This window comes from Sander vitreus, chromosome 22, assembly GCF_031162955.1.
Source record: "Sander vitreus isolate 19-12246 chromosome 22, sanVit1, whole genome shotgun sequence".
Taxonomy (NCBI): Eukaryota; Metazoa; Chordata; class Actinopteri; order Perciformes; family Percidae; genus Sander; species Sander vitreus.
The window spans coordinates 19,784,604-19,808,644 of NC_135876.1; the positions used below are offsets into that span (position 1 = coordinate 19,784,604).

General features: G+C 39.8%; 1 protein-coding gene across 1 annotated transcript in view; it reads left to right on the plus strand.

The window, feature by feature from the left end:
* Positions 1-24,041, plus strand: part of LOC144537377 (RNA-binding Raly-like protein) — a 108,126-nt gene that overhangs the window by 31,735 nt on the left and 52,350 nt on the right. The window contains exon 2 of the mRNA XM_078281054.1: positions 16,522-16,795. Within this exon, the coding sequence (XP_078137180.1) occupies positions 16,540-16,795 (256 nt within the window). The 5' untranslated portion in view covers positions 16,522-16,539. The remainder of the gene's footprint in view (positions 1-16,521; positions 16,796-24,041) is intronic.

A 24,041-nucleotide genomic window follows, 5' to 3' on the forward strand; every position in this document is an offset into this window, starting at 1 on the left:
TTAGGTTTTATTACTTAACTCAGTTTAAACGCTCTAACGAAGAGCCGGAACAAGCAGATACAGAATATATGATAGATGATACTGTCAGACAGTGTGGAATAAGATTATTTAAGAAAACCCATTTATGGACACTACTTCATCAGTCTCACAATGCTTTGGGTACAACATTATTGGATACATCACTGGGAAAATTTAAGCTATTAATTGCGACTGTATTAAGCCAGTGGAAAGCAACGGCCCAAAGTATCATCACTGGTAAATGGTGTTTCAGAATTTTTTGGGCACCACATCAGGTTTTCATCAGTGTGAGAGAAATGACACAGGCATACAGATTCCAAAACAAAGTGGGCAAACTTTAATATTAATGGAAAAAGAAAACACTTGTTTTCTGTTATTTTATTCATGTTGTTCTGAAAGTGACATTCAATTTCAGTTTCCATCATATTCTTTTTCATCTCCCGTCTATTACACCCAAGTACACTTTCATCACATGAGTCATTAGGAGGAAAAGTCACAGCACGTCTTTTGCATACTGAATAATGGAACGTGTGCTTTGTCATTAAAATTTTCATAACCAAGACGCGCCATAACCAAATGGATTCAGCAGCATACTTCAGATTCTCAGTGAAAACATTTCACTCGTTGCTCTGTTGGATTCTGTTGTTTCATAACCAAAGCAGAGACATTTAAATTGATGGATGTTATTAGCTGTGACGTTTGCAGACTTCCAATGCCAAAATTGCAAATTGCTGCTCATATCTGATTTTTTTTTAATGAACATCTGAAGTGATAGCGATGTCAAAAAGACACATATTAACAACACTTGTTTTTGTAGCTTCTCTCACTTGTTTTGGACAATCTTAGTATCTGCCTTAAAGTTTTAACTCCATCTACCCAAGACCCAAACATGTTCTATTTATTTCTGTTGTTGTCCTGACAAAACGTCACCACTATCTGTGGTAAGCAGGAATGAAATTTCCTTATAGTCGCTGTTGACAAAGTCAGAGTTGTTGTACTGTGCATGCATGTGGCAGACTATCAGAATTTAAGAAAGAAGTGCAGTTCACACTTCTTTTCTCTTTTTTTCTTTGCACTCATTAGACAGCATCATATGTTTTTGTGTCTTAGGTTCAATTTGTGTGTGCCGTGACTGTGAACGCTGTGCCGCTGTCATGAGTGATAGACTTGAAAATGTATGTCATGTAGCCAAGGACTTCTGATGACTAACTTGGAATACAGACAACAACCAAAACACTTTCAAAACCAGGGAGCAAAGGGAGATGTGCTGCAGTTCTATACTATTATTTATTATTTTTCTTTATCTGCTCAGCCGACTGGGGCCGTGGGTTTGATAGTATACAATACTGCTTCTACGAAACCTATGGAATGAACAAATGACCTAAACATCATCCCATGTTTACAGGTGATTTTTGGTCAACTTTTGTATATGATTTTTAGCTGACAAGTCAAGATATTCCTTGTAAACTGAGAAATTCTTTGGCCAGTGCCATTTCGTCTTTGTTGTGAAATAATAAATGTATGATCCACATATAAACAAAAGGGTTGCCCCACTAGTGCTGCATAAACCACTGTCAACACCAATTACTTTAGAGATATAGAGCTTATGAAACTACACCGCGTAACCATGATTTACAACTGGGGCTCTGAGAACCTTTTGAGTAATGCATATTTCCTGAACGTCATTCTTTCAAAATCATGTCCATAAGAAATGAACATATCAAGCTGATAAAATAATGTTAAATATGTTTTTTGAGTCATTAAAGAGGGGGTATGGGTATCCAGTAACATACGTTTATATGGTCAAAAATTGTAGAGTGGCCAGTGTCACCATGTATCTCCAAATTTGGTGATTTGGAATTTTTAAACTGAAGGATTTCGTGTTCATTTATGGACTGAGAAAATACAATTGCAATTTAAGTTACATAAACCATTTAATAACTGTCACAAAGCTGAAAACATGTCTGTTTTTTATTAGCTCATGGAAAGGTGACATTTTGGAGATACATGGTTTTCACAGGTCAGAAACGACAAGCTTTTTAAGCAACATGCTTGTAGCAAACACGTTCTTCACTGGGGACCACATTGTGTGTGTTGGTGAAGGCACTATGTGGATTACACACTATATGAGGCAATTGAAAATAGCTGCAGTCAGATGGAGCCGTTGGTGTACGTACGGTCATAACGTGGAGGCTGAAGGAGGGGTGCAGTGCAGTAGATGTGTAAGTAGTAGATTTAGTGTGAGGAGATACAGAGGTGATGGAGAGAAAAACACCAGGCATGTCCATGCAGTACGTCCGAGCTCCTCAGAGGGATGTGAGGCAGTTAACAGTAAGCCGCCTGCAACTCTGTCTCACATATTATTGGGTTAGCTATGAAGGGAACCCAGGCTTAATCCTCTTCAGCTCTGCAAGTCAAAAGCAATGATTATCACATGACAGTGTTTATAGTTTCTATTAAAGTAAATCCATAACTTTGCAACAACAGCACGTGATAAGCTGGAATTTGAATTTTTAGGTGATTAATTTTTACGGTGATCTCAGGTTTGTGTCATAAAAAAGAGAATCCACAAGGGATGCTTATTGTTGTGTAATACTTGCTATTACTTCACCAGCATGACAATTAACAGGATTCACTCTTCCATGAAAAAGCTGTTTATCTATGTATTTAAAACTCTCTGGGGTTGGTGTGGCGAGGAGAAAAAAAAAGAAAAACGCCCCATCTGTCATCTATCTCCTGACAATTCTTTGATCATTTTGTGACCTCTCTGCACCCTTCCTCTGCCCTCCTACACTGCGGCGGTTTATTCACATGACGACTCATCCGGCACTCCATCAGCATTAATAATGCAATCTGACAGATGTTGTATAAGGATGAGTATGAGGTGTCACTCACAGCAACAAACAAGTGAGGAAATGGATGATGTGATAAGGCTTGAGAGGGAGGCAGCGAGAGGAGGATAAAAGGTTTAGCAGTTCACTTCACCTGAAGTTATTTTAGTATTTGACAGATATAGAGCCCCTAATCGTCGTAGATAAGATTTCATGTGTCACCGTTTCTTTACCAGATTTTTATTTTTTTATTATACAGATATTTTTGGGACGAGTCATTTCAATTAATCGTTATTCAGAATATGGGACATTGAGAGGGATTTCATTTTGGGAATGAGAAATAGTTGTCACACCGACAGGCTGTCTGAAAAACAACGCCAATGGTTATTCCATTTAAACGTGGCCCGTCACCCTAAAAGCAACATTGCCCTCATAAGAGCTTTTGCCTTTTTGAATGTTTGAGTTCATATATTGCTCCTATGAGGATGTGAGCATTCATGCACAGCTACTATGTCATCATGTGTTCTGGCTTTAAGGCTTACATGCCAGTATGGTGCTTAGAGGAAATGAAGGGTTTTAGTCATTTCAAGTGCTTGAAATCCTTTTTGATATTCAGTTATTACCTCTAACACAGACATGGTTCTTTGCTCAGATATAAATACCTTCTCAGATATGATGTTTAAAAGCTTTTTAAGTAACCTCTGAGCCTTGTTTTTGTGACAGCAATCATTCAGAGAGAGTGTCATTTCTTTTCCCAAATGATTGATGTCTTATTTTGAAAAGAAATCCCTTCAAATGGATACGATAATGCCGCTTTCTGAACCCCAGCACTGAGCTGATATTTTTCTAATGTCTATTTTTATATTGCGTTTGTTTTGTCTTCATACAAGTGAAGTTTCTCAAGCTTGAGTAGTGTTATGCATAAAGCCATATGTTATTACTCTAAGAGGAGAAGAAGTGTCGAGGGCAGCAGACAGGCTCCATAAGCATCTTCTGCTACACCAAAGGCAGCATGTGCTGTCACACTGTCAAAACTTCTACTTCAAGGATTGTGATTGGTCCGCCGTGTGAGGTTCTCCATCACTTTTTGTCTGCGGTGTTTGTGTACAAGCGTGTGTGTTCTATGTGAGTGCCTATGTGTCAGCTTGTGTGTGTTTCCGCATATGTGTATGCACATATCCTTGTGTTTGTGTATTTCACCACATTTGAGCGTGTATCCATGTTTGTGTATGTGTATTCAATGTCTGCTTATTTTCGACAAACATTAGACTCCATCTTACTAAAGTCTGCTGCTCTAATTCTGCACGTCAGTAGACCTGATAAATGGAATGCCAAGGCAAGAAAAAGAAAAAAATACTGCTAGACTTCATGAAGCGCGATGATGACTTCATTGCCCAGGGAGACCCTTAAGGGTTCCCTTGGGCTCCAACTACCAAACACTTTAAAAAATCTGCAACTGTGCCTTGCAATTACTGCTTGGAGTAAGTGATCCGTGGTTTATCTAGTGTAGAATAGGTACAATTAGCAGCAATTACAACCTGCTGCATTTTTGTTTGCATATTAAGAGACACAAAAAAATGGTATATCAGCCCCTTCATTAAGCTTCTCTTATTGTCTCTGCAGTTCATCTTTATTCTGAATTATTTAGACAGTAAGGGGACTCTTTAAAGAGTGTGGCTGTCAGCAAACATTGAGATTGTTTTAATTGTTCTTTACTTTTAAACTACAAACGCTGTGCAATTAAAGGGAAATGAAATGGGGGGGGCCTGATGAATTGTCTATATACAGAAAGAGAGGGTGGGAGCCATTTTTAATGGAGACGCCACGTGCAACCAGCTAATTAAATGAAGCTGTTGAACATTCAATTTCCCTCTAAGACGTTATTTATTTCTTCATGCTCTTCTGCGTGACACTAAATTCACACCATGCATTAGTGAGAATATGAGATGTGTCATATTCTTAGTAGTGTTGTGGCTCTTCTGGGACTTTTGGGTTATTGATATTCAGCCCTTAGATGCAGGTCCTGCTAAGTCTCCTTTGATTGTTGGGAACCATGCCCTTAACTACAAGAGGCTGCTTTGATATGCACATTTTAAATTGAATGAACAACCCTGCTATTATCTCGAATCCCTCCATGCTTGCAAGAAAATATTATTTTTTACACCTGTTTGTATAAAACTAAAGGGGGGGACACGTGCATTGGTTATTCTTGGGTTATGCAAAGCCAACAGTAAATATACAAATGTGCACATAATGTGTTAGACCTTCTGAACGTATTATCTTGTAGTCTATATGTTTTAGCTCATATTTATAATCTCTGTCTGCCTGTGTTTGGGAGGGATGAATGGAGGGAGGCTGATAATAATGAACAAATTGATTCTGCCACTAATGCATGGGATTTCAAATATGTTCCTACTGGACGACCAAAGACGTATCATGAAAGCAGAAGACAACGCCACTCATACAAACAGATGTATTTAGTCATTTAAGAGAATTTGTCACAATCACATTTTTTCTTGTATTTAGAATTTCCTCTTAGGTATGAACGGAAATCACGAGTGGTCCAGGCCTTTCATACAAGTCATGCGCAGAAAGTCTGCCTTTCTCCACAGAGGAAACTGAATTATGAGTTTGAATGCCAAATGAATTTGAAAAAACTACTAACTGAACTTCCTTGACCATGACTGTGATCTTAAAGAATATATCTTGACAGTATTTGCATCAACCAGTAATTCACCATTTCGTTACCACTCACTATTAACACAGACAGCCACAGAGAAGATTTGATTTGCTGTAACACTGTACTACTGCTGGGATAAAAGAGCCATTACAAGTCCTAATAACAACTAAAGTAATTTGGTGGCGAGTTATTTCAGCCTCTTTTGGTCAAAGGATGCATTCGATGTCAGTTAGCGGGGGAATATTGATTGAACAGGTGCAGAAAGAGAAACTGTAGAACGTGATTTAGTCTGTAACAAGTATTTCTCTCAAGGCGTAACATTTTTCTCCAGCTAATTTCTTGAGATTACTGGGATGCACAAGGCAGCAAAGAGATAAGGTAGATGTACAGTAAGATCCACAATGGCTGGGATAAACCTCCAGGATCACCGATAATTCCCTAATTTACCTTAATGTGTGGCTGCAACCTCTAATGACGTATTCATTTGACTGATTGGTTCTCTGGCAGTTGTAATTACCGAATGTCTTCAGCCAGGGGCTTTGTATTTCACACAGGCAAGGGACAGACTTTGTCTCAATTAGCTTTCGGTTTTATCTTCTCTCCCTTTCTCTACACCTCACACCTCAGTAGCGCTGACAGGGATGTTTGTACCCGCTATACACAGCGGCACTATCGGTTCAATCCTTGGCATGACTTTGAAGATTAGTCACCGAACCATGAAGAAGCTTTTGAAGTGTTGGGGATTGTTTGAAGTTGGTTTTCTTTTCCTTGTCAATGCGTTACACAAAGTTTCTGCTACCTTTGAACATTTAGCCAGGCAATAACAAAAATAACATGATGGAGATTTGTATCATCAAAGTCCATCTGAGGGATGTTTCAAACCGATGTCTGCGGCATCTTCGGTGTCCTACAGGTCCCTTCACGCAGAACTGTCAAGGCTGTTTTCTGTGATTAACATCTTCTTCTTTGGGAGTTAACAGGAAAGGAAACTATGTGGATTCTTTCCTATTTTATATTTACACATTTTCACATATTGTAGTCTTTAAGTTGCCCAACAAGTGGTTTGAGAAACTCTAATTGTGTAAAATGACTTACCCATGGCTCTGAATACTAATAGTTCTGAGATGTTTATTCCTGTCTTGAAGGAAGCGATGAATGACTAGAATAAAGTTATCCTCCATTTTGCACTTGGCAGGCAAAGTGGTTATGAATAAAAATGAAAGTGACATTGGAAACAGCAAAGCAGGAAAACCTGCCCATCGAAGCCTGATGGCCACATAAAGCAAAGCTTTGGCCAACTTTTCTTGGCCAACTCTGCATGTGTAGGCTGACTTTCCCTGGCTGCTTACCTCAATATGAAATTAATGAATTTCCGGTGACTTGATTGATTGTGTTGCTAGAGGTGTGAACGTGTGGTCGGGGCAGCTGCACTTCACAGCAGACGTGGTGCTACACCAACAGCAGAAATGTGTACACAAACCCGAGGAGGGTGATGGGCAAGCATCTTCTCGTCAAAAAGTTTTAGCGGCAGGCGGGGTTACGGTCAAGGGAAGCTGCTACTAGGCGACACCTACTGTAGGTCATGGCAAGGCTACAGATGGCCGACCAGCCCCTCTGTGTAACACCACCATACAGGGGCAATGCCAAAAATATCGTCTCTATAACCTCTTTGAAATTGACTCAAAACATAACATGCGTAGTCCACAATATGAGCAAAGTGCATAAATCTTGAAAGAAATGTGCTTTTTTTGATTACACTATGCAGATAATATTCCTGCTCTTCTGCATAATAACTCCGTAAACGAAACCTGTGAATTTTAAGGTCATTTAAATTCCACTGAGCTGTTGCCAAGCCTTTGAAGCCAAAAAAATTGCCTGCCATCCTTTTACAATACAGGCTATTGAGCACAGCGTGGCTCACAGGGGCGCCCATAAATAAGAAATATCCTTCTGCTGTTAATTTTGTGAGCTGAGAACAAGATTAAATGCAATGTCTCCTTCTTTGACAAAACACACTGGTGTTTGGCTCCAGATACAGAAGCCTGGGCTGCAGTTTGTGTTTTCAGTACGGTCAAACACTTTTTAAAGTGTATATTAATACTCCTAATGAAGAGTTGGAACTTTGTCTTACCTCTTCTGCAGATTAGATGTTAATAAATGCTAATGTGCCCCCATTAAAAATGTGTCCCAACTGCAGCTGCAACTTGGAGCGCTAATGATGACACATCAAGATTTAATGAGGAGAGCAGAACGGTCAACGGCCAAATACATTAGACCCACCAAATCAAAGCATGTCTCTACAGTATTTTAGCATGTTTAAACACTTTGGTATTAGTCATGTCATTTTACATTTTTCATCAGTTTCTCCGTATACATTTATTGGTTATAATGTAATTGCACCAGACAGGATATTCATTTGCAAAATGGCCATTGTAACAAGAGGCAACAAGTGACAACAATCAGAACAGCGGGGCACTGCATGTCTAATTATTTTGTCCTGTTAACATTCAGTGAAATGTTTTCATTGTGCTTCTACAGTATGTCAACAAAGGACCATATGATCTGTTGTGCTTGATATCATCATCAATATTATTTGATTTATAGCAGCTATAATCAATATTTTTACAAATGGAAGAGGTATCCCTCCTCATCACCCAACTCTATCAAGTTAATTGTTTTAGTTCTGACCTGCAACTTTACTATTTTGGTTTTGGCAGCAGACAGACAAAGTAAGTTTTGTATAGTTAATTAATTATATATGTAAGTGTTGTGTTTACAGCTTGATTCAACTCCCCGAAATTGTCTGAAATTGAGTTGTTGCACATTTAAAAATTGATTAACACGGACCATTTGAGGTATACAGCTGGTATACAGTGTGCAGTATGTACGTAGTTTGATACACTACATTTACATTTGTCTAAGTCCTAGTCCACACAAACTCAGGTATTTTTGACCTCCCTCCCTTGTTCTTTAAAAAAAATCCCATCCACACAAGCACTGTTTCAAAATATCTCCGTCCAAAAAAAACGCAAAGACACGTTAATGCAATGTCAAGAGCATGCCAAAACAACAGGCGGCGATATAACCCTAACCCTAAAGTCATGTTGGCCGAGCAGAAGCCTGAAGAAAAACTATTACTGGAAGGCTGCCTGGCTGCAATGGCACATTGATCGCTCCGCAGTGCATTGGGACGCCTCTGTTCCTCAATACAGTGGAAGAGTAACTGTACAATTATGTGTAAACATGTAAACAAAAATCCTGTTAGTGTGTTAGAACCAGCGCTATTTTGGCCACGTCCACTGGTGCGCAAAATGTTGCCTAATTTGTGACGCCTCGCAAAGGAGATGACGGCACACACTCTGACTTAACAAGACCAGAAAACTTTAGTCTAGTCTACATGACAACGCTGAAAACTGAATTTCTGAAAATCTTCACCCTGGCAGGAGTTCTCCAAAAGATCCATTTTCAGTGACCTAAAACACAGTTTAAGAAAGGCCAAAACAAATACCTATGTACATGTGGTCTAGGCCTAAGATCATTTTGTCATAACAGTATGCAAACTTGTGTATCTTTGCAGTTATTGCAGTCATTGTTTAAGTTACTCTTATAGTTACAATATTACTGCTGGTATAAATCAGTATAAGATACATAATATTGTATCAGTCTGCAGCCCCTCAAGAAAGAGTCAACTGTAGCATATACCTTGAGCAAATTCAATATGCATGAAAGTCTGAAAGTGAATGCAGTTTGCAACTTAAAAAGTGCAGTGCTTTACTTACACTTTATTCCCAGAGGAGTGTACTTCAGTTCACTTCGCGCTGCTACTCTTACTTTTCCACTTTGTGATCCTTCATTTACACTCCACCATGTCTCAAAGATAATAATTTGCATTCAGAACATTTAATAAATGCATAAAAGATGATGCATTGCTATAGTAACTAACTGAATATTCAGTAGCCACCTTGCCACCCGACCTGTTTTTATGTTGATTTTGTCCTAAAAAAAAAAACATATGCCTGATGTGCTCATAAGCACTCTGATTGTGTTTGGTAGCTCAGTAACCGATATTAGCTATTGGTCTGATTGCCTATTTTGAGAAGATGGGGATATTCCGCTGCACTGTGCAGGGAAAGCTTTCAAGCATCCCATGGAGCTAAGTTCTATAGTGGAGAGGAAGCTTTCAAAACAATCATGCAGAGTGGGTTTTATGTCATAAAACATCCCGGTGCTTTCCTTACCGATCAAATTGGATCAGGAGCAGACAGAGATTGATCTATTTTGCGCTCAACAGCTCACTGTGTTTGACCAGATTAGTTTCAACTCTGTGCACCTGTATACTGCCATGGAAAGAAATGAAATATTGTCATTGCAGTTGAGGTGTTCTCCTGTCCATCACAAACAGCCGACTTCGCCTGGACAATAACGAATTCCGCTCGTATATCATCTTCTGTGCCCCGGCACACAGGAGTTTCTCCCACCTCATTTTACTCAGTTTCCCCTCTGCAGGTGAATGAGGGCCAACTGAGAAATGGCTCCATTTGCATCTTAGCTAATTGTATCATTGCTGCAGGCTTCTTTTTTTTTAAGTAGTTAATTTATTTTCTGAGAGCAGAGTTTGGAAGGAAGAAAAAATTGTCAGAGCCGCAAAGCACATAGCCACTATTTGTAGTGAAATTAGGTTTGCTGCAGGTAAGAGAAGGCTGAGAAAGGCTGTGATAAAATGTATAACGTACATATGTTATATTGTCCAGAGACCATAAATATATGGTAAACCACACAAGTAAAACGTATTCTTAATAAGTATGTAAAAAAAAAAAAGTTAGTAAGAGATAAGATCAAACGTTATTGTCCATTCGCACAGAAATGTGTCTTGCTTCACATTCTCCAGTCTACAGAATAACAAACATTTTTCTAAAAAATATCTGTAAGGTCACCCTCAAGCAATCATAAAAAAGACATGATACGATAAAAACATCTGACACACCTGTCTCGTGCAATGCACATTCATGCATCCTACATCTAAACATGTATGTTTAAGATGTTTAAGAAGGAGTTTTCTACATAGTGACCCACCACCTTCGAGCAGATCCGTAGTATTCTAGCTTTCAGTTGGACTGGCAGGCCACTGAACCCGACTGAGCCTCCGTTCTGCTGAATACTTTGCATGGTGGAGCAGAAGAATAGACTAGACTAATAGTTTTTCCTCACTGGCTCCAAATGACCTGAGCTTTTAAGAAATAAATCCTCTGTTGCACCTTGTTGCACATGAAGTCCACATAGTAGGTCCAGTTTTTGAATGAAGTATGTTATTAAGCTGTAACGTATAGCCCAACCTCAATCTTATTCCCACTGCCATCAACACTATGTAACTAGCTCAGTAAAGTTTAAAAAAAAACTTACTGTTTACTTTTATTTTCAAACAGGACATGAACCCTGGACGCCTGGGTGAAAGTCCTGTGTTTGTTTGACCCATCCACCTTCCTTCCTGCTCTGCTCCCATCATAATTACTGCAGCCACTAGAGGACACCGCCACTAAAAACGTAAAAATGGATCGTAATTTTGCTGCATGAACAAGCGACTTATGGAGGCGGTTTTCACGGAGGACAGTCTCATTCAGCCACTGTGGCGATTTCAATGTCTAAAGACAAAAAAGAAGAAAACTATCTTTTACCGCAAATTGAAGGCCGTAGGTTTCAAGGAGTATTACATCAGTAGATTATAACAGATTTGAGGAACATAGATTGGTGAGAACATAAAACCCCTTTGAAAGTTCTTGTTGATGTATCATATTAAGAGGACATTAAGGTTAGGATGCTGGGAACATATACGCTCTATACCACGCTATATCAGTCCAATGTTCACTCCCTTTTAGCTCTGATTTGGGCTTTACCATCTCATGAGAAACATATGTCTTTTCTGTTGTATTTTTAGTTGCTAAATGCTCTAATATTTCAGTAAGCTAGTCACTAATTTTGTCAGGCTTGGTGCTGAATAGGGAGTATACAGTGCGTTTATCTGAGCTTTCATGCTGAAAGACCTGCCTGCTGCAGAAGAGGACATTTATTTGGCAGAGGTGCATGAATGGGTAAATATAGTACAAAAGGTAAAGGGTGTTTTATGCTTCTGCGTAGAATCGACAACATACCCCCGCAGACCCCTCTGCGTCTACGCTGGACCCCACGCCGTAGCCTGACGTGCGCCTCTCGAAACTACAGTAACTACACGTCACTGGTGGTTGGTTAGTGTTGCATTTCCCCCGAATCATTTCCTGGTTCTCCTTCTCCATAAACAACATGAAATCAGGGAGAGGGTTAACTTTTCCTGCTACATATTTCCCACCGTGGTCAGAAAACCCAGGGGAGACACTCTGTTTCTCTTACTATGACTCTAGAGTCAGTACTCGCTCCGAAGCTAATCACCATCACTCTCACACTTCTCCCTCACTATATCACACACTCCCCACACACACACACACATGCCGGCTTGACGCACACGTATAAACATCAGGCCACTTACGCTCGAGCAAAAGCTCTGCGTGGAGCCTCCACAGAACCATAAAACAGGCTTAACAATACAGAAAATACATACATTTAAACAATAAAGACCATCAATTCAAGGAATGATACCAGAGCAAATGTATATGCAGTGTTTATATTGTATTATAATTGTATTATAATGTTTATATTCAATTACATTTAGTTTCCCTTCAAATCAGACAAAATGATGTGACTGCAGTTTGTCTTTGTGCAGTAGAATAGCTTCGCCTTCTGACCACGCTTCACAAAAATGTACGGCTGGATGCAGCACAGAAATGCTCTGCAGCCTACAATACAAACAGTGGCATTGATTTACAAAATAGAGTGAATATATTTCCCGGTTTTGCCGTTGTTTTCACCAGCAGAGAGACACGTTTTAAGACAAGATATAAATGAAAGGAATCCATGAAGCAATTATTCCACCTCTGCAGTACATGGCAGCAACACCATTGGAAAAGGTGTATCAGGGTAACTTTCTCTGTTCTGTCTCACTGAGCAGCTTCTTCAGCCTTTTCTCAGCCCGTCAAGCTGCCTTGGCAACATTCAGAGCAGAGTGGCTGAGGCATGGCGGAGAGAAATGTACAGTGGTGGAGTGGTAGGAAATTACAAAAGGAATCAATTCAATGAGTTCCCTCCCTCCATGAAAAAAATGTCTATAAATCAGGCAGGTGGCCAGCCCCAAACAACAACCTTTTAAGATCCTGTCTACCAAGGCACAATGCATTACAGAGCAAGGTACAACTCAGTAAAATGGCTACTATTCTACTAAATCCTTTCTTCTTTTTTTTCCACTCAACCACTTTCCCAACCCAGCAGCGCTGTCAACAAAACAAGCTTGGTGCTTTTCCTGCTGACCTTATCCATATTTCTTTATCATTGGCATGAGATCGGGATGCTTTTTTATGATGTATTAGAGGCAAAGGCATGCCAGAATTTTCTGTAATGCCACAAGAGCAAAGTGGTTCATTCTAAAAGGAGACATCCACCTTTTGAAAAATGTGACACCTATTCTGACACGACCACACTAGCATGAAAGCGAATATGAAGACGTTTTGCTCTTTACCTACAAAAAGAGTACTGAAGAAGCTGTAATCATTTTTAAAGAGTGGGCTTTTGAACACCAGGTCATCATTTAATTTTTTCCTTTAAAAAAAAGCCGTTTGAAGAATGCATTTCTGGGATGAAGCTCTTCTTTGTGTTTTTTTTTATTTTATAACAAATGTCAAGTCGGAACAATTATGATGCCAATTATACTCCCAGTGCCTATCACTTCCTGTGTTGTTTCCCCATGTTTCTCCTCGTGGGATGAGAAGCTTAATGGAGGTTGTAAATAAACTAAATGGCAAGGTCAGCAGGAAAACCACTGATGGAATAAATTAGTGTCCTGCTCTAAAGAAAACAACAGAGGAGACAACATGAAATATAACAGTAAGGAGCAGTAAAAGGGCTCCTTGACCATTACCCACTCCTGATTTATCTGACGAGAGAGGCAATCTAACGCTCCTCCACTGATTTGTCATGTTCCCTGTGACCTGTCCACGGACATCTATATGGGATGGGTGTCAGATCGTGGGCTTAAACTACCGTTAGGTGGCTATTGTGGGGCTCATTTGAGTTAGCACATGTATATGTGTGTGCTGGCGCCACATTAATTTCCACTGTCTGCTGCTGATAAATGTCAAGGCCATTTGAGAGATGGTGAGCAGCATTTATTCACACACACCCACACGCGGAAACAAACACAAGCCAATGCAGCACCATAAACAGCGAGTCGTCACACACCCGTAATGGATGTTATAGTGTATGTGTATGTGATGTAATGCTAAAAACATGTGCTGCCAAGTGAAATAATATGTTTAGCCATGAATGAGCAGCTGAATGTCTAGCATGATCTCAGTCTCAGGTGTAATGGATGCCTGAGAGAGAATCTCTCTCTCTCTCTCTCTCTCTCTGTAAATCACTTGGCTGCTCAGGCATTTCCTGGATGACTGGTCAGTTTCCTCATCATCTACTGTAGGTACAGAGCGAGCAGCCTTATGATGGAATGTAAGCATCACTCAGTTTGTGAATTACATCATCTAGTCTTTTTTTCAACAGAATTACCTGCCATGCTATAATTAGCTAAATGACTCCATTGTAGTGTAGCACTTCACAATAAAACTACTTTGTGTAATTGTGGAGATACTGAGGCCACACAGTGTCAAGTCAGGGAGGCTGAGCTGTAAGGATCTACAGCCTCTTGCAATTGGGAAATGAAGTTGGATCAAGGAAAAAGAGTGACTGTGTGTGTGTGTGTGTGTGTGTGTGTGTGTGTGTGTGTGTGTGTGTGTGTGTCCAACAACATCAGTGTTACCTTGGTTACTAATCCTATTTACTGAGGATTGGATCCATTATTTAGGTTTTTCGTCTCAAAGCTGAGTAGTTGTTATCACCGTGTGTCAGGGACTGAGACTCAGAGAAGACAAATATTGAATATTCTGTGTTTTCTTCACAATATTTCACAGTATTTAATGCACAAGGTGTAATCCATTTTGGAATATAAACTGTAATCAAAACCGGGATGTAAAAATGAAATTATGTGTGTGCATAAAAAAAGAAATTCAAGGGGAAAAGCAAATAGAAATGTGTGGGATATATCTACATAGTTATCTACTTTATGCCTACTGTGATAAAATATAGACTTAGAAATAGTGCATCCTTTCCTTGGGATATATAATTCCTCTGGTCCTGCAGCCAATCATCTTGTATAAAAACATTTGGGTGATGAAAAGGTCACCTAGAAATAATTGCAGGGGAGGCCTACAAAAGCTGAGGGTAATGTGCACTGATAACTTGACAGCACAAAAAAGTCTGAATAAAACTGTAACATGAATTACAGCCTCCGCATTCTGTGAAACGACACACAAAGCATTAGGGATGCAACAATATGGGTATTGAGATAGCAAAGCTGTCCTTCCACTGGCAGCTACTGTATGTGGTTTCTCATAAAGCAGAGGAAACTGCTGTGCCATTCACATATTGTTGCTCCTTCTAATTCTCTCACTCAGCCATAGAGTGGTAATATTTCAACCATGCGAAAATGTGGCCTAGGTAAGCAGTTGACTGGCCGATGACCTTGTACATAAATGAAATAAGGTAAACCATCAACAATAAAGTGTCTATTTAAAATAAATTGATTTAGATTCAAACATCAAATTCAAGTACATACATTGTGTTGTATGGAGCCCTAAAGTGTTCAGTATTAAACACAATATATAAGACATTGTGAAATAAACAGTCAAATGAATAAATGTACCCTATAAATAAGTTAGTTTAATCTAATAAGTAATTTAAGAAATTATAAAAGTGTTTGTTTTATTATCATTCTTATTTTCATTTTTACATAATTCACTTTAATTATAGGCTATAATTACTGTCAAAATGCCCTTTTCAAGTCTGTTTTTATTTATTAATGCCACTTTTACTAGTGACATTTTTATTTCATAATGTCACTTTTCATGACAGTGGCGTTACCAGTCACATGCTCTCAGTAGGCTCAGCAACTGCCGGTTAGCCAACTAGCTAGCTCCTATTGGCTAACCTAGAGAGTCACTACTTGCTCCGTACCCAAAACCCAATCCGTTCAGGGGCCTATTCCCTGACCAATGGGCTATCCTGACCCTCACCATCAATGCCTAACCTGAAGGCTCAAACATCTATGCACATGCGTAGAACAAATTGTTTTTTCCGGTATAGAACAGGCAGTCACAGACAGCACAGAGAAAGAGTCTTTGCTCTTCCGAGTTGTGTGATTTCTCTGAGAAACATCTTTAAAATCACAACACTGCTCAGTTAACCCAAGCTTACAAACCAGCTTAGCTAGTTAACTAGCTCAGTAGGTAGCATGTAAAGCCTTGTAAAGTTAATAAAAAAGAAGTTAGTTGTTATTGTATCGTGTTTATTCACAGCAGCAGCTAGTTGGCTCATTCAGAATTACTTTGATAGTTGTTGCTTTCTGTAGGCTACATGCTACCGAACGTTACCTCCCCATCTAACTAGCTTAAAGTGAGTTCAAAGTGAAGAGCCAATGTTAATGGAAGAAGTTAACTAGTTAACTAAACATTTTCTTGGCAGTAAATCACATAACTCTGAAGAGCAAAACCAGTCTTCTCTGTGGTTTCTCTAGCCAACAGAGTTAGCTATGTTAGTAAGCTACAGGGCGGTTTGTGGGCCTCCTGGGACGCTGACGGTATGTAATATGAAAATGAGAATGATACAATTACACTTGTTTTTTTCGTTGAGTAGTTTAGTGATTCATTTATATATATTTTTCTATATGATTATTTCATAATGTCTTCATTGTTGATTTAATATCTTCAATTTGGGGTTCCATAGTGTTTAGCAGATTCAGCTGGAGTTAGCCTGCCCCAAACCTCTAAAGCTGTGTCCTCCCCTCCCCCTCTGTCTGTGTCCCAGGAGGGCAACTGGAGGAGAATGACTGGTAAACTCCAGACCAGCAACGTGACCAACAAGAATGACCCGCGCTCCCTAAACTCCAGAGTCTTTATCGGCAACCTCAACACAGCCATCGTCAAGAAGACCGACATAGAGGTCATCTTCGCCAAGTACGGCAAGATAGTGGGTTGCTCTGTGCACAAAGGTTACGCCTTCGTACAGTATTTAAACGAGAGGAACGCCCGAGCAGCTGTGGCGGGCGAAAACGCCCGTATCATCGCTGGACAGCCTCTTGGTGAGTCTTTTTTGATTTCTGTTTTTCTCTCTTTAGTGAAAACTTTTCTGTATTGCTTGCATTGCAGATTCCATCAGAAACTCATGAAGGGCAAGTAAGATACAGTCTACACGTCACTTCACAAAAAATATCCCATTGAAAAACAGAATGTTTCGTTAAAGCTTGTTCTTTGCTAGAGGAATGGATGGTCTCTCTCGGGAACACAAAATGCCTTGAGCATCTCTGACTTTTAGTTTAGATCTTCCCTAGGCTCCTAAATGCTGAAGTGTCTTGTGTTTGTTGTCACACTTTTTTGGAAAAAGTCCCTGCTGAATCCTTTAACTGATCCGCGAATGAATGTAAGCACAGTTTGATTTTAACATCTACCAGGCAGCAACTTGCAAAAAGTATGTCAAAGTTCCTGAGACACACTACTTAGAGCAGTACTGTATATGTTAAGTGGCATTGGGATGCACCTACAGTATGCTGTGCAAGCATAATTTTTTCTACTGTGCATGCACTTTGTAATGGGTTGTTTTTTTGTGGATGTTGACTATGAAAGGTTTTTTTATTCACATTTGTTTTGCTCAATCAGAATAAGTTTTGACTGTGAGGAGCATCGTCTTGAGCCTTATCTTGTTAAAACATTTTTGTGAAGCCTGGGGATGCATTGCAAAGATGCAGCAGAGCTCATTCCTAGACACTACTGCTTTAAAACTTGATGTTAAAATAATCATGACTGGATAATAGTGCATGCAGGCAACAGACCTTTGATTAAAACATTTGAAACGTGTTTGGTGTTTTAACTAGGGAACCTGGGGTCCAGAGTGGAAAGAATGCAAATATCAGTTACACAGTTAAAAAATATCAGCATGAGATGATTAAGGTAGCAATACATGATGAAAGTTAAGTGCAGGACTGGAATGGATTATTATGCGAATGTGGAATATGTACAGGGTTGATATTTGGCATTTAGGCTCTGACCTTGTCACTCTCCACAGTGATACACCAATTTTACCCAGCTGAGATTGGGGAGTGATGATGATAACTTTGACCCAAAGGGAACATATATTTGAAACCTACAAGGGGACCCTAAGGTGTACATGGAGGTGTGGCAGAGAGCAACATCTTTGGTGTTTCAACCGGGTAACATGTTCCAGGCAGTAAAGAGTGCAAAGGTGTCAGCATATTACAAATTAAAATGTATATAGTATGAGTTGATCAAAGAGAGTAGTACAACAAGATGGAAGTTTAGTTAGGAACTGAAGTAGATTATTAATGGATGTATAAAGAGAACTGGATACAGAGTTTGAAGCGGAGGCGGTTTAGCGCTCTGCTAACTTAAATTGGGAGTAAAAGATTTAATCTTGCGGCTCATCTAGACTTTCCAAATGTTATCGTGATAGTGATAATTCTGATAGTGAAACGAGTCATCATTTTGCGTTGGTTGTGACACTCAAAAAAATACATCCACTGATTTACAGACGCCTCTTTCACCATCTAAGTCTATTGGAAAAAGTATTTTTTGGTCTTAATAGCATCACAACACACACACAGAAGTTGTTATTCCACTGTTTGCCCACTATGTCAAATTGGCTTCAAAGTCCAGTGTACTTCCTGGGGGCCTAGGATTATTATATGAAGTAGTTGATATTTGGCATTTATGCCTAACCAACACTGCAGGCATTGGGGAGTGACGATAATAAATTCCCCTCTACAGGTGGACACGAGGGTTGAGGTGCAGGTGAGGTGCAACAGACTTTTGTTGACAGAACTAGCTTGCGGGCTTCGCGTCATTATAAGGTGTAACTTAACTGATGGCGTTTGTCCGATATTAGGGAAGCATTGGCATGAAGATAGTGTCTTCGTGGACATTCATGTTTGTCATCTCTTGTCCTGTGGCTTGAGGATGATTTTTCTAAGAGCTCATACACTCTGCCACTCTATTATACATTATGCTTAGGGCAGATCTTTGTAGTTCTAAAGAAGGAATGTTTTATATAAGATTATGAACACAACTGAGGTAAAGAATCCCAGTTCAAGGGCAAAAACAAAATTCCCCAGATTAACTCCTATGTTAATCAACATTAGCTGTAGCTAATGTACAGAGTAAAAATGTGTATTTAAAGAAAGATAAGAAAATACAGAGCTCATATGAAGGTTGTCGTGTCTCCTCTGCATCAACCTTGCAGGTTATCAGTCTGCCTTTTCTTTTTGAACTGCATTTATCAATTTAAACACTGAACCAGTAATCTGACTTGACTGGCCAAGCCTCTTCTAAAATCCATTCAGCTGCTGAGAGACCTAAGTGGTTTCCTTATTTTTATTTCGTATTGTAAAAATGATGGCCGTTTATGAAGGCCTGTCTGTGTGGATCATAGACTGTGTATATAAAGACGGACGACATGTTTCCACTTCCTCCCACTGTACAAAAGTGAAGCCAAAATCTCCCGGAAAAATGTATTTGGCATTCGCTTTTTAGTTTGGTCCATGTCCTATTCGCTAACATGTGCGGGATGTATGACCTATACTGTACATGGGCAACCAGGAGGCGATCAACATGTTTTGGATTCACTTTTGGGGAGCTGTCAAGCCGTCCATCTTCATAAACTGTCTATGGTTTGAATAGGTGTTTATTAAAGCTGTCAATCTTCTTCTGTAATACCGTTCAAATTCGGGTTTTTTTTATATTCAAATTATATTCCAAGGCGAAATACAAGGCCTAGGCAAGAAGGGCGAGATTTGCTAACATTAGCCAACACATTAATACAAAATACACATTGGAATAGTAATTTCAGCATTTGATTAGTATTGATTTATTTATTATTATAATATAATTATACTAGTACAGTGCCCGAAAATGTGCCTGTTTGGAACGGGCCGATTGCTTGGCCTGTGGTATTGCTGCTTTTCGAATTCTTCAAAACCAAATCGGACACACACGCATACATACATACATACACACAGATATGTCCCGCTTTATTTGATAGATTTGACTTGTTCCAACAGCCAAAGTTTTTAATGTTACATTTTCATACTCATACATATCAGACGTTTACTCTAAAAACTGATTTTCTAATCTAATATCACCGAAAATATAGCATCAATGGTTAATGAAACATTTAATGCATCTCAGTCTATTGTTCTGATGCTAAAGACAAACAGACGTAATGATGAGCTCCTGATTAATGTCGGCTAATGTGTTTTTGCTCTTTAAATCTTTCATTAGTTTCATATTTGGCATTATGGATGTTGTAATCAGTGCATAAGCAGAAAAACACATCCGTTATTAAAACCAAATCGCAAGCAGGACCATCGCCAGTCAGAGCCAAAACCATCAGTGAACACTCTACCATATCCATAATAATAGTGTTAGTGATTTATTTGTTACTTGTCTCCAAATCATTTGACTCTCTTCACGTATGATTGCTTGTTTTTGGTTGAGAAAGCAGACATAATCAAAAATATTTTCATTACTCAAGAGTTCAATTCAAAAACATCGCAGCAAGGCAACCCTGCCCACATTGTTATCACTCAATCTACAATTCATGTGGCGGGAGTATGACTGGGAGATGCATCCTTAATTGACAATTAAGGACACCCTCCGTCTCATCCTCTCAAGCTGATGCTCTTTATATTAATATGGCGGAGGAATGAATCAGCCACATAATGATTTGGAGTTGAGGTATGACCTCCGCAAAGGATTCGTTGACGTTTCATTAAATTTTGCAGTGTTGCTGCATTCAGATACGTTGGTGTTTTAACCACTATCGGCTACTGAGATCATCCACAGCCCCCATAAAAAGAAGCAGAACATGTTGTTGTGGAGGGAAAGGTACATTTGAAAAGCATGGTTTTCTGCTGGCAGTGGTTGCTGGAAAAGAAGGACAGTGGGATAATCACATCATACTACGACTGCACAGATCCACCTCAGTTGCTCCGATGTACTGGTTATGACTAATCTGTGCACTCAATGATACGCAAGTGTCAAAGGTCATAGCCTGCCGCCACCTCAGAAGATAAGACTGTTACTCTGTGTGTGTGTGTGTGTGTGTGTGTGTGTGTGTGTGTGTCTGTGTGTGTGCGTGTATGGATGAAAAACAGCTGATGACCGAATGCAAAAATTCTATAATAGCAGAGCTGGCAGCACCTTCCTCCCCCCGCCACTCAGTGAAAAAAAGTGGATGCTCCATTACCCTATCAAATGTGAATAGGAGTTCACGAGATCACATCTAGGATTGTGAGCACAGCAATCATTGCTAAATAGCAGTGCATGCAATGCTATTCTGAATGCCGTAAGTGCAGTGTCTCTTTGCAGTTCAGAGGTACAATAAAGACATTTCTCTAAAAGCACTCCAGATGAACACAGATGTTGAATATTGAGTCTTGCAGGGCAGACGTGAGAAATGTTTCCTCTGTTGTCTCTCTCTCCATGGGGCTGAAAACCCTGACAGTATCCCAGTTAATATTATAAAGTATACAAATCTGCATGGTATAATGTTTTGGCAGCAGATATACAATAAATGAATCCACTTTACTAGGGGTGGGGTCGTTAGGATGTTATCAATACTACTCCTTATCGGTTTGGCTCTTTATTGACGACAAAAACCTAGCAAAAATCAAGCATAAATACTTTCTTTTAATTTTGTTGCCATCTTTTCTCTCTCCCTGGTGCTGAAACATTAAAACACAGGCTGTGTTCCAATTAATTATATAGGGTATCCAAATACGCATAGTCTTGGGAGTTAGTATAAAGGAAATAAAAACACTTTACTGAAAATGATACCAAGCATGCAAACCTCAATCAAACAATTTTGAAGCACTACCAATTTCATGTCTGCACAATGTTTACACCTAGATTTAGTATTACATTACATGTCATTTAGCTGACACTTTTATCCAAAGCGACTTACAATTGCTATGTGTATGTCAGAGACCGCACACCTCTGGAGCAACTATGGGTTAAGTGTCTTGCTCAGGGACACATTGGTTGATGTATCGCAGTGGGATTTGAACCCAGAACTCCCAAACCAAAGGCATGTGTCATATCCACTGCTCCAGATTTAGTACTTTTAATACTCTTTTTTTTTGAGATGTCCATGGAGATGTGTCACCATTACTTCGTAGTAGTTTTACACTGCAAACCCACATAGGTGTTTTCAGTTATTCTGGCTGATTAGACCTCTGTTCAGGTGGGTGGAGTTCAGAATAAAATCACAGTCAGTATCATAACCATCTGAGGTCAGCTGCTCAGTTGTGGCATAAGTCACGTTAAGTAGAAATAGGTCTACCTCTCATTTGTTGTTGATGTTGTTGTATGTTCCCTTCCCTCTGGCTAAAAGCTGACTGGGGGAATTCCTCGTGACACAGTGACATGATGATTGTTGGCATCCATGAACCTTAAATGCATCTGAGCAGTTTTCCTTCTTCACCCACTGAGATCTGTCTGCTGTATCTCTGTGGTCTCGCTCTTCAGTGGACTCAGTGGGCTGCCATAGAGTCAAAGAGTGACAGATTGTTTTTGCCCTCAGCTGTCCCAGCATGCACTAAACCATGACCATTTTACTGCTGAGTTTTCAAAGCTACATGTATGCAAGTACAGCTGACAGTAACCCGAATGCTATCTGAACAACCATTGCTGTATGTTGCAGCAAGCTAAAATCAAACGTAGGTGTTTTGAAAGTTTTCTGAGTTTCTATGAAGAGTTATGATTGTAAGACTCCATTGATGTATTTGGATCAAATACTGAGATGCATACCACTCTTGCCCTTTATGTGGTGAGATGAAGATCTCGCTTTTATTTTTTTTCTCATCTACCGAGGTGGTTGTTTCAACTATGTCCTGATGTGGCACCGTGTGCTTGTGTGTGATTGGCAGGTAGTGATGTAAAAGGACAATGAAAGAATAGCATCCCACATTTTTCTAAGAGAGGCCATGTATGGAGATATATACAGTGGCCCTGAGAGGCCACAGCACGCAACAATAAGACAACACATGCAAAAAAAACAACACACAATAATAAGACAACACATGCAAATAGCCCACACCACAACGGAAATGTTTCCAGGGGACACTTTTAAGTGATGCACACGTGCCTCAACCATTGGCGTTTCCGGTACATAGACAGACCAACAATTTTCGCCATTTTATTCATCACTAAATTCACTTCTGAGTACGTTTTAGGCGAGAAATGAACTCTTTAGATTTCGAATATAAGCAGTCTTGCGCAAATCGTTGCCGAATTGACAATTTGCTTCAAAGTTTTCGGAATTGAGTAGCTCCATAAAATGACGCGACAGCCAGCTAGCGCCTGCCGGGGCCGCTAGCTCGTCGCTCAGACAGTCGTGCTCCGAGACCCCGCTCTAAGCTGGAGGTCTCTCAGACCGGTCACGTTGATGGATCGTTTGTTTAAATATCACAACACATGTCCATCATAAACGGGAACCTGTGGTTAGCTGCATTTTCGGAGTTAATCTCCACAAGCGCTTGCAGGCTTAACAACCTCGCTGGCCGGCCGTCACACACACACACACACACACACACACACACACACACCGATACATAATAATAAAATACTGAGCACCCTACGTGTGCCAGACTTCCAGTAGGCTACATTCATTTAAAATTAAACATTGCAGTTGGTGCTAAGTGGAGAGTCTGTCATAGTGTGATTGGTTATGTTGGTGGCATTGATTCTTGATTTCCCACGAAGCTGATCGCGGTTACGTGCCAGTTTAACTTTTCATCTCCAATCCTATCTGTATTTGTGAGAAGTGGCGCTGTCCTGAGTTGAAAGCCTACTTTACGGCTAAATTATCGAGTTAATAGGCATGTGTGTTCGTGTCGGCAGCTGTCCATTTCCTAAGGCTCTGAAATGCAAACATTTTTTGTAATAATTTGGCAACGATTTTCGCAAGACTGCCTATATTGGAAATCTAAACAGTTCATTTCTCGCCTAAAACGTACTCAGAAGTGAATTTAATGATGAATAAAATGGCGAAAATTGTTAAAATTGACCTGTTGTTGGTCTGTCTATATACGCCAATGGTTGAGGCACGTGTGCATCACTTAAAAGTGTCCCCTGGAAACACTTCCATTGCGGTGTGGGCTATTTGCATGTGTTGTCTTATTATTGCGTGCTGTGGTTTATTTGCATGTGTTGTCTTATTGTTGCATCCTGTGGCCTCTTAGGGCCACCGTATATATAGGCCGCTGTGCAACATGTGGGCGGAGGGGGGGGAGAGAGAGAGAGAGAGAGAGATAGAGA